Source organism: Mirounga angustirostris, unplaced genomic scaffold, assembly GCF_029215605.1.
Source record: "Mirounga angustirostris isolate CCGP_5_RB_7025 unplaced genomic scaffold, mMirAng1.0.hap1 SCAF_9, whole genome shotgun sequence".
Taxonomy (NCBI): Eukaryota; Metazoa; Chordata; class Mammalia; order Carnivora; family Phocidae; genus Mirounga; species Mirounga angustirostris.
In genome coordinates, this window is record NW_026991717.1 from 34,221,800 (window position 1) to 34,234,099 (window position 12,300).

Below are 12,300 nucleotides of genomic sequence, written 5' to 3' on the forward strand. Positions count from 1 at the left end.
CACATTAGAATCATATGAGGAACTTTTAAAAGCCCAATGTGCAGGCCACCCCCCACACCAGATACATCAGAAGAGGAGGGTGAGGGAAGACCCTTGGCATTACCAAATTTTTGAAGCTCCCTGGCAATTCCATTACATAGCCAAGGTGAAGACTACAATTCTAGGTGTATACATGTATACAGATGCCCACATTTAAAAGAGTGTGACATAAATAAATAAATAAATAAATAAATAAATAAATAAATAAGAGTGTGACAGAATCTCCTGGTAGAATTAGCCAAGTTACTGAATGGCATTGCTATTATTAGTATTGTGGGGAGGTAACTATTTTTTTTTTTAAAGATTTTATTTATTTATTAGAGAGAGAGAGAATGAGAGAAAGAGAGCAGGAGAGGGGGGAGGGTCAGAGGGAGAAGCAGGCTCCCCGCCGAGCAGGGAGCCCGATGTGGGACTCGATCCTGGGACTCCAGGATCATGACCTGAGCCGAAGGCAGTCGCTTAACCAACTGAGCCACCCAGGCGCCCGGGAGGCAACTATTTTTTGAAAGATCTCAATATACAACCTTATTTTAGGAGAAAGCTCAATATTAAATGAATGGGTTTTATAATATATAACAGTAGTCTAAGATGAAACAGCAAAAAAACACTTTTTAACCCAATTAACACACACAGAAAGGCCTAGAGCCCAGCTTTTCATTTATCTCAGAATTTGATCTGCAATACATTCCACCTCAACACTCAGTTTGACAATTTTTCTACACAAAAATGGGCTCATAAAAAAAGAATGAAATCTTGCCATTTGCAATGACATGAATGAACCTAGAGAGTACTATGCTAAGCAAAATAAGTCAGTCAGAGAAAGACAAATACTGTATAACTTCACTCGTATGTGGAATTTAAGAAACAAAATAAATGAGCAAAAGGAATAAAAAGGGAGAAAGGCAAACCAAGAAACAGACTCTAAACTATAGAGAACTGATGGTTATCAGTGGGGAGGGGGCGGGAAGATGGGTGACATAGGTGATGGGGATTAAGGAGTGCACTTGTGATGAGCACCAGGTGATGTATGAAGTATTGAATCATCATACTGTACATCTGAAACTAATATAACACTGTATGTTAATACTGGAATTTAAATAAAAACTTAAAAAAAAAAGAATGGCCTCGTTTTTATAGTATGTTACTATCTAGTTTAATCGATAAGCTCCTTGAGAGCTGCTGATGATCCAAATTTTACAGACGCTTGCTTTGTAATGCCTTAATATTAGAAACCCCAAAGCCATAAAATATAAAAACTCCTGTATAGAAAGAAGTATTTGCAACACCTACAATACACAGTAAATAAGCAAATATACAAGTCCATAAAAAACAACCCAAAACAAATGGATGGTTTATGAAGTCTAAGACTATAACTGGCTGAGGGGCGCCTGGGTGGCTCAGTCGTTAAGCATCTGCCTTCGGCTCGGGTCATGATCCCAGGGTCCTAGGATCGAGCCCCACATCGGGCTCCCTGCTCGGCGGGAAGCCTGCTCCTCTCTCTCCCTCTCCCCCTGCTTGTGTTCCCTCTCTCACTGTGTCTCTGTCAAATAAATAAATAAAATCTTTAAAAAAAAAAAAGAATATAACTGGCTGAAAAACAAGAAAATATTCAATCTCCTTAATTACAACAAGTGTTTTTAATCTACCACGATGGCTAAGATCTTAAAAATTTACAATATCCAGGGACGAAGGAAATATTTCATGTTAGTGAAATGCAACTTTTGAGAGTAGTTTGGCAGAACTGATCAAAATTAAAAATGCACATGACCTAAGACAGGATCTAAAGATTCCACTTCCAGAAACCTACTCTGCAGAAATATGTTAAGTGTAGAAGGGGGGCACCTGGGTGGCTCAGTCGGTTAAGCATCTGCCTTCGGCTCAGGTTAGGATCCCAGGATCAGGCCCCGCATCAGGCTCCCTCTCCCCCTGCCACTCCCCCTGCTTCTGCTCATTCTCTCTCTGTCAAATATATAAATAAAATCTTTTTAAAAAACAAAAATAAAAATAAAGTGTAGAAGGGGAAGAATAAGAAATTTCACATGCACACTATTTGGAAAAGCAATAAAGCAAAGATAACCTGCATTTTTCCAAAGGGGGACTGTCTATAAATTATGCCACATCCATACTCAGATTATGCAATAATAAAAAAAAAATGGAAAAAAAAATCTGTATATGCACTGACATGGAAGGATATCCACGAGACATCACTGAGTGAAAAAAGGAAGTTACTGAGCAACGTACAATATTCCATTTTTTAGTTACAAAGTTAAGTTCTTTTTTTTTTTTTAAGATTTTATTTATTTGAGGGGTGCCTGGGTGGCTCAGTTGTTGGGCATCTGCCTTCTGCTCGGGTCGTGGTCCCAGGGTCCTCGGATCAAGCCCCACATCGGGCTCCCTGCTCCGCAGGAAGCCTGTTTCTCCCTCTCCTACTCCCCCTGCTTGTGTTCCCTCTCTCGCTGTATCTCTCTCTGTCAAATAAGTAAAATCTTAAAATATATATATATTTTATCTATTTGAGAGAGAGAAACATGAGCGGAGGGGAGGAGCAGAGGGAGAGGGAGAAGCAGACTCCCCACTAAGCAGGGAACCGGATCCCAGGACCCTGAGATCATTACCCGAGCAGAAGGCAGATGCTTAACCGGCTGAGCCACCCTGGCACCCCTGGTAAAGTTCTATGATATACTCAGTATGTAATACAATGTTTAGAAGGATGTATATTGAAGATGCTCTGGAGTTACCATCCCTGGGGATTGGTCTGGGAATGGGGTGGGGAAAAAAATGTGGTTTTTTTTGTACTTCATAATATGAATAGAAATTTAGAGTATTACTTTTATAACCATCAACTATAAACAGTACAAGGCCTTGCTTCTCAAACTGTAGTTCACAAAATCACAATCACCTGAGTTTGTTAGAAATTCAGAATCGTGGGGTGCCTGGGTGGCTCAGTTGGTTAAGTGGCTGCCTTCGGCTCAGGTCATGATCCTGGGGTCCTGGGATGGAGCCCAGCGTCGGGCTCCCTGCTCAGCAGACAGCCTGCTTCTCCCTCTCCCTCTGCCTGCCTCTCTGCCTACTTGTGCTCTCTCTCTCTCTGTCAAATAAATAAATCTTAAAAAAAAAAATTCAAAATCCTAAGTCCCAATCCACATCTACTGAATCATTTCAACCAGACTCTCAAAAGTTCCTGAAGTGACGTGTATGTACAGTGAAACTGACAAGCACTGATATAAGCTACATCAAGTTCTGAGAGATGGTTACACTAACCCTAAAAGTTTTCATTTCCAAATTCTCCTTAGATTTAAATACTTGATTTCTTTAAGAAATTATCATGTGTAATCCAAGTATAATTTTTCTTCTCTTAAAAGGTATATAAGTATGTTGAGAGCTTTATACTAAGAGTTACTAAAAACTGCAATATAATTAAAGCTTAGTCAATGACATACAATAAATTATTTATGTATCCAAAGTTCATACAGTACCATATACAAAATGGAAGAACAGTACTTGTCACCAAAAGATGCTCTTGACTTTGATCATTCGGGGTTTGGTGAAGAGTATAAAAACCCAAACTAAGTATCTTTAGCAAAGGGGGAGTTAATAAAAGAAGTTCATGCTTAATTAGTAGAAGGACTGGAGAAGTGGGGCTATAAGGCTATGTCTACAAGAATGACACCAGAACGTAACACACTGAATCACAAGGAGCTCTCCCTGCTTAAGCCACCAACAGAACCACTAAATTCAAGAATAACAGATGACTGTGATCCAAGGATTAGAAATCCAGGAATCAGGAAGTCATCACTACCACTACCACAACTGCCTCTAGATACCCAGGATGATGTACACAACAAAACAGTCTAGCTGCTGCCTTTGCCACAAATGCCTCTTGATAATGCATAAAGATGAAGAATGGATAATGCAGTGCTACCTTTCTGCTACTGCAGAAAAATCTCACACCCTTAAAACCCAACAAAAAAAGGGGGGGGTGTGATGTGGCAGTGGCAGAAAAGAGAAGAAATAGTTTTTGGCTTTCTAGCCCAACACAGCACAGAAAGGTAATTTTGGAGAACTGAGGAAGATAACCACAGAATTCCCAAATGGCTTAAAAGTTACATGCATTTAAAACAAATTTACAACTAAACAACACGAATCCTCAAAGTTTCCAGTTTCAAATATGTACTTCTAAGCTATCCTTCAAGAAGGAAGGTAAAAGAGACAGGGGAAATGTTCAAAGTAATGATGTTAAGAGACTTCCCCACTGGAGATGCTTCTTGGAAGATTACTTCAGCAAAAATTTCACAGTTTAACTCACTACCCTTGGAGATTAATTAAAATGAAAATTTAACACTGACAAGCTCTGACCAAATATAATTCTGCAGATCCATGATACTTAACTTGAAATTGTGCTGAGGTATGCATCTGAAATACAAATGTAATCCTGATGTACCAAAACTTGTCAATGAATGCATTTAGTGAACTACCATCAATAACATCTCAAATTTGGCTTTGCTGTTCTTCACTTGCCCTTGTACACGCATTTTATGAAGGCAATTACTTCCTTCTATGTCATCTCAAATTTAGAGAGTCAAGATTTCACCTCTAGAAGAATGTCAAGAGTTTGGGCGCCTGGGTGGCTCAGTTGGTTAAGCGACTGCCTTCGGCTCAGGTCATGATCCTGGAGTCCCGGGATCGAGTCCCGCATCTGGCTCCCTGCTCGGCAGGTAATCTGCTTCTCCCTCTCCCGCTCCTCCCTCTTGTGCTCTTTCTCTCACTCTCTCTCTCAAATAAATAAATAAAATCTTAAAAAAAAAAAAAAAAGAATGTCAAGAGTTTAATCAGAATTTAATAAAATAAATAAAATGTTTCTGTAAAAGAAGAAAGGATACTATTACTGCGTGTAATCATTTGATTTATTCTGTAAAAATTCAACTGCAAACCAAATGGGCATGTGATGAAAGGGACACTTTTATACGAAGGATAGGTAAAACTTCTATTTTACATCAGAAAAAAAACTGACACCTTTACAAAGCACTGCATGCTTCAGCATCTACTTGATCAAGAGCCATGTCACCTCCAACAAACATAACCCTACTTTTAAACATTTACCATTACATGAGGCCCCACTCAAAGCAAGATTTTCTTGGGTCTCAGTCTCCCGAGGGGGAAAAAGTCCTGCATACTCTATCAAGGGGAAAAAAATAATCTTACAGATAAAAGCGTAAGAACCAAAAGGAAAGGCCAAAAACCAGGTAACTACCAATTCCACATTACTTTGGTATAACGGAGCTAATTTAAACTATAAACGAAGATTCTATATAGACCAACTTATATCACTTTACTGTTTTTGCAGTAATTCAGAACTGTTAGAGAATTATTTAAGAATCTTCTTAGTTATCTGTTCATAAGCTCACCTCTGGGTTCCAATTGTCAAGCCCGAAGTATTAGCATTCTATACATAGCTATTGTGGCACATACTGAAAATGTTCCACAAACACACAACGAAAACATTTGAGTGACTTCAAGGTACTGCACTTCACTTAACACAACCACTAGCCATCTCCAAACTACCTAAAGATGGCATACAAATTGAATTAGTTCTGCAAAGTGAAATGAATATTAAGTGCTGTGTAACAGTTCTCTTCTTCTGGAAGCACTTCAAAAAAAGAGATACATACACATTCCCAACTACTTCTTAATAACAAATTTTAGCAGTACAGTATTTGAACTAGTACTTCCTCCCTTCTCATCACAGCAAATCAAAATACCTATTGATAAGTGGTAGGATTCTGATTAGCAATTCACTATTGCTTACTTACACTCTATATATGTGTATATGGTACACAAAAATTTGTAAAACAGAAACATAAGTGAGATTCTTTAAAAATCATAGTGCTTATTTAAAGGAGTATAGAAGTTTTAATCTATCTCAAAAAGACCCTATTAAAAAAAAGCCACTGTAAATTTCTTTCAAGCTCAAAAAGTAGTCATAAATCCAAATGATCTTGAAATAGACACAAAAATACTGCTGTATCATTTAAATAAAGTTTTATAACCTAGCTGTAATAGGCAATGTATGTCTCCAATACGTTTTCCTGCCAATTATTCTCAAAATACACAGGCTCAATGACTAAGAATCATGAAAAAGGAACATATGGCATATACAACTGGAACCTTCCTCCCTTCGTGATGTTTATAATGAATACCTGGACTGAGAACACTTCTACATATATTTGCTGAGAGGATTTTAAAGAATGAAGATAGCAGTGCTCACTTCAGCAACACATATACAAAAACTGAAACAATCCAGAACCTGTGCAAGTATGACATGCAAATTCAGGAAGTGTTCCTTATTTTTGTGTCAAAGAGCTTAGAGAACATCAATTAAGGAAAAATTTCCCTGGTTGATGAAAAATGACTGTTTAAACATTTAAACCTTTTTTTAAAGATTTTATTTAATTATTTGAGAGCACACGTGTGCATGAACAAGGGGAGGGTCCGAGGGGGAGGGATAAGCTGACCCCCCACTGAGCAGGAAGCCAGACATGGGACTCGATCCCAGGACCCTAAGATCATGACCTGAGCCGAAGGTAGACGCTTAACTGACTGAGCCACCCAGGCGCCCCTGCTTAAACATTTTTTTAATTTAGTGTATGTGCACAGTTTTAGAAGTTAATTATAAGCTCAAGGTTTAACAATCCTCTCTGCCACATCTCAGTCACTATGATTTCCAATCCTGAGGCAAGCATTGTAAATTCTTTTCCCTGTTTCTTCTGGTATTTACTACTTTTATCCTAAATAATATGCTTCTGCTCAGATAGTTACTATGTTTCTATTTTAGATATTATCTATTACCATCCTTGCAAATGATGAAGATTCAGCACTCTTTTTTTTTTTTTTTAGATTTATTTATTTATTTATTCAACAGAGAGAGACAGCGAGAGAGGGAACACAAGCAGGGGGAGTGGGAGAGGGAGAAGCAGGCTTCCCGCGGAGTAGGGAGCCTGATGCAGGGCTCAATCCCAGGACCCTGGGATCATGACCTGAGCCGAAGGCAGACGCTTAACGACTGAGCCACCCAGGTGCCCCGAAGATTCAGCACTCTTAACATTCACCTTCCCTCCTATCTTTCTTATATAATTTTATCATCATTTTTATTTAAGCCACTATCCATTGTTTTTAACAATCATAACAGGAATTCCAGAGGAGAGAGAAGAAAATTACAAAAGCAGTATTATAAATTCATTTCCCAAAGCGTTAGAAGGACACAAGTCTTCCAGTTGAAAGTGTCTACCAAGGCCCAACACAATGAGAAGATTCACACTTAACACATCTCTTCAGACAACCAAGAGATAAAGAGAAAAGGCTGAAACTTAAAAAAAAAAAAAAAGTCATCAAGAAACGAGAACCAGACTGGTCCTGGATTTATTAGCAACAGTAAGTGCAGAAGGCAGTTATCTTTAATAAACATTCCAATCTAGACTTTCTCAGCTAGCCCATCCAGCAACCAAAGTTGAGGGCAAATTAAAGACACCATCAGAGCCACAACAAAAAATAGCATAAGAAAAGTATATGAATTAATATACTTTTTAAAAATTAATTTAAATTATAAAAATATAAATTAAGGATGTAGCCCACCAAATGAGATTAAATCAAGAAAAAGACACAGATCTAAGAAACAGAGGCTCCACTTCAAGAGGACAATAAGAGGCTTAGTGGGAAGGGCATCCTGATTTAGAAGAGCAGGATGGAGGGTTCCAGGAGAGTGTAAATACAATCCAAATGACCTTGATACCAGAAGCACTGTTCTCAGGAAGGTCCAGAGCATTTGGCATTAAGCCTGTTTTTAAAAAAAAAGTAATAATCCTAATATACTACTTGGACTGTCATAAAAGCAAACATTGTTCAATAGTGTCACTTAAAAAAAAAATCAAGCTATGAGCAAATTAATACTTGGCTATGATCACAAACCAAAAGGACTTTGATAACATAAAAATATAGGTGGCACAGAGTGGGTTATCAAAGGTGAGAGAAGGAAGAGGAAAATGTCAAAAGGTAATGGAAAAGAGGTATATTAAAGTTATAAGTGTAAAAAAAAAGTTATAAATGTAATCATTTGGAGATGGTAATAACTTTTTCATTTGTTACCACATACATGTTTAAAACAAATAACAAGTTGGAGAAAAGAGCTACAGTAACAATCACATTAAGAACTCATTAAGAAAAGGTGCAAAGGATATGAAAAGACAGTTTAGAGAAATGTTCAATTAAATCAAGCAATATTTTATCAGGCTAATGAAAATTTTAAGATTCTTAATAGTGTCAGCAAAGGTGCAAAGAAAATGACAGTTCACACACTACTGGTGTAAAGATAAACTCAGTAACCTTTGAAAACATTCCGTCTTATTTAATTTATAAAAACCACAAATGTCTATAACCAAAGTCCAGCAAGCCCACTTCCAAGGTTAGGTTAGGTCAAGAAAGGAAAAGGAAGGGAACAATAGGAAGGAGACACACAATAGGGGAGAGGAAAAAATGCCAAACTGGTATGTTCATATCAGAAAATACTGTACAAACAATTTTTAACCCCATAGTAATATTGAAGGAAAAAAATAGCAACTTACAGAATAAAGTGGAACCAGAGCAGAAAGTGAGAAAGAGCACCAATATAACCCACTTATTTTTCTTCTAAAATATTTCAATTGTAGACCGACATTGACATAAGAACACTATTTTTTTTAAAAATCAAATCTGAGGGGTGCCTCGGTGGCTCAGTTGTTAAGCATATGCCTTCGGCTCAGGTCATGATCCCAGGGTCCTGGGATGGAGCCCTGCATCAGGCTCCTGGCTCAGCGGGAAGCCTGCTTCTCCCTCTCCCACTCCCCCTGCTTGTGTTCCCTCTCTCGCTGTATCTCTGTCAGATAAATGAATAAAATCTTTATAAAAAATAAATAAATAAAAATCAAATCTGAGCAATGATAGATCCAGTTAACAGTTCCCATCTTCACACCCTTACTAAGAATCCCCTTTCAAAAAGACAACCAAATTTTGTAAAGGTACCACCAACATCCATTTTAAAAGGGAAAAAAACTGAAAAGTTATTTCTGAAATGTCAATCGTGGCAGAGTCAGGATTAGAAGGAACCTAGGTCTCTAAAATTCAGAATTAGTTTGTTTATATTGATCTAGATTGGACAATTTTAAAGAAATTATAGACTTGTGACAAATACGCATTTTAATACAAGGTAAACAATGATTTACAATCTATTTAGACCATGAAATCCTTCAAATACATTTGGAAGAAGGGGCTAAATATGAAAATAGGAAAGTAAAAAAGTTAACCAAAAAGGTTTCCAAGACCCCCAAAAAAGGGCTGTCAAACACCAAAATACCTTGTTTCAACACAATTGATTCAAAAAACCTCTATGGTATACCATGAAACGTCAAAGAGATTGCAGACCAGTTCTTCTCAATGTAGTATACAGTTTATTATAGTATGAACTACTAACCCCTCAGCCTTTTGGCCCAGAATTTAAGCAGTGGCTACTTGAGATCTTAGGTTTTATAGTCATTTTGAAAATCCAGCAATCTTCACTGAAAGCCAAATACAAACCTGTATCTGCCTTTTCATTTGGGAAGCCTTGAAAAGCACTGTATTAACCTATTTAGAAAAACATAGCCTCTTCCTTTTAGAAGCACATCAACAAAGAAAATGATGCAAATAATCTGTATCATTCAGCTATCCCTAGAATCTCACTTTGTCAGCCAATACTAGCATAATATAAATAAGCAACCTCATACTTTACCTTATATGTAAGCTTTCCATTTCTTTTTCTTCAAACATTTGCATTATATTGCCTGAGTTCTTAAAGCTTGCCTCTGATTTAGTCTTAGAATTCAGTATAAAAAATGCTGTTGCTCTCTCATTCTAACACAGCATTTAAAAAAAGGAAAGAAGCCAGGTATTGGTATTGCAATTGCTATCATTTTGCAAGCAAATGGATATAAATATCTAAGTAAATGGTACAAATATTTAAATAGAAATCCTTAAACTTCCTCATAGAAGTTAAACAACCTGCAAAATTTAGATTATTTCCATCAAAATATTCCAGATTCGGACATAATAAAATATACACACATGGCCAGATCAATCTAGCTTTCTTCCTCCTTTTTCTCCCACAGTTTTACAAATGGGTCCTCTGTCATCATAGTTTCTGAAAATCAACCAGGTCCATGAATCAAGCAAATAACATTAATATCCTCCATTTAACCATTTCTTCTATTATTCAGCATTTTTTTAAAAGATAGTGGCAAACACCAATTTACTCTGTTGCCTAAGTAATAAAATTAATAAAACTGTGCCCTTTATAAGTGGATATATCAAGTTTGTCATGTTAGAACAGGCTTGTCATCAAGATTTACAGGATAAACAGTATGCCCTTAAATAATGAGGTACTTGCTGCCAAAATGTGCTGCACATATGTGTGTTTAATGGTCCTTTAATGACTTGTCTTTGGAATGATTCTGTCCTACCTTTGCTGCTGCAGCCCGCCTGTCCTTTGCATCACTGAATTCATACTTCTGGAAGTACCCAATATGCACTGTAACAGACAGATGGACAGATCAATGGGCCACAGCGGCAAAGGCCAGATAGACAGACTTGATAAAAATTAAAATCAAGGTATATAAAGGGAAGGGGGAAACCAGAAGAGAACATATCTACCTATATTCTATTAAGCAAAATACCTGAACTTCAGGCCTACAATCCTCCCATACACATACCCAAATAAACTATTTCTGATTTCCATATCATTCCCTTCTTTCAAGCAGAAATAGTACCACCGCAATGGGCAAAATAATCAGTATTTTTAATACCATCAACAGTTACAGAGCAGACATTTCTGTAACCATGCCACACAATTTCTTCAGAGGTAGTTACTTTTTAATACAAAATTATTTTTCACATCCAAAGACTTTCTATGCCAAAATTAATAAGGCAATTATTACAAGCAGAAAACTTCTGTAATACCAGGGTCTATGTGATTCAAGTATACTTGGAATCACAAAGTAAAAGTAGTATTTCAGCATTTTACCATTCTACATTTCCCTGTCTTTCTATGTAAAAATGGTTGCTAGCACCACATCTAGATAACTTTAGAGGGGCTTAAAAAAATATATTAGCGTCATTTAGGTCAATTACCAAGATACAAGATATATGTAAAATATATACAAAATTACCAACAGTATCTTTAAAATCTATTTAGAGTCCTTCTGTTACTTCAAATCCATTCAAACAAGTATTCACACTTCAAGAAATTTCTGATTATTTTTTTTGTAAAGATTTTATTTATTTGACAGAGAGAGACACAGCAAGAGAGGAAAAACAAGCAGGGGGGGGGGGAGAGGGAGAAGCAGGCCTCCCGCAGAGCAGGGAGCCCGACATGGGACTCGATCCCTGGACTCTGGGATCATGACCTGAGCTGAAGGCAGACGCCCAACGACTGAGCCACACAGGTGCCCCCTGAGTTATTTTAAAAACACACCTTAATATCTCAAAATGCTAGCTCGCTTGAGCTTCATTAAAAGCTTAGATCCAAAATTTTAATCAAACATTTTATTTTGCATGCATCTAAGATAATGTAGATTCTTTCTCCAGTTAAGAAAGACCGAGGAAAAACATTTCCCCTTTCACTTCCAAGGGATCTAACCATTTATTCATTTCTTACTGTAACCTCTCAAAAACATGAGCAGGTAATTAGACATGATAATCAAATGTAATGCATGATCCTGGATGGAATTCTAGACTGGAAGAAGAAAAACTATAAAATGACCTATTGGACAACTGCAGAAATGTGAATGTGGTATGTATATTAGTATTTTCTATGATACTGTTATTCAAATATAATCACATACCATAAAATTCACTTTCAAAGTATATAATTCAGTAGTTTTGATTATATTCAGAGTTGTGACAAACAGTTCTGTCAACCATTAATTTTAGAACATTTCATCAGCCCCAAAAGAAACCTTATACCCATTAGCAGCCACTCTCCATTCTCCCTTTCCCCACTCAGCCTCTGACAAACACTCATCTTTTTGTCTCTGTGGATTTGCCTATTTGGGACATTTCATAAAAGTGACATCGGGACACCTGGGTGGCTCAGTCAGTTAAGCATCCAACTCTTGATTTCAGCTCAGGTCATGATCTCAGGGTGGTGTAGTTGAGCCCCATGTTGAGCTCTGCACTAGGGCAGAGTCTGCTGGAGATTTC

At 37.2% G+C, this 12,300-nt stretch overlaps 1 protein-coding gene across 3 annotated transcripts in view; it reads right to left on the reverse strand.

Moving 5' to 3' along the window:
* The window catches only part of ARIH1 (ariadne RBR E3 ubiquitin protein ligase 1), a 123,063-nt gene that overhangs the window by 82,886 nt on the left and 27,877 nt on the right, over positions 1-12,300 (reverse strand). The window contains exon 2 of one of the 3 annotated variants that reach the window (XM_045899744.3): positions 10,563-10,630. The exons of the other annotated variants lie outside the window; for them this stretch is intronic. Within the exon in view, the coding sequence (XP_045755700.1) occupies positions 10,563-10,630 (68 nt within the window). The remainder of the gene's footprint in view (positions 1-10,562; positions 10,631-12,300) is intronic. 3 annotated transcript variants of the gene reach the window in all.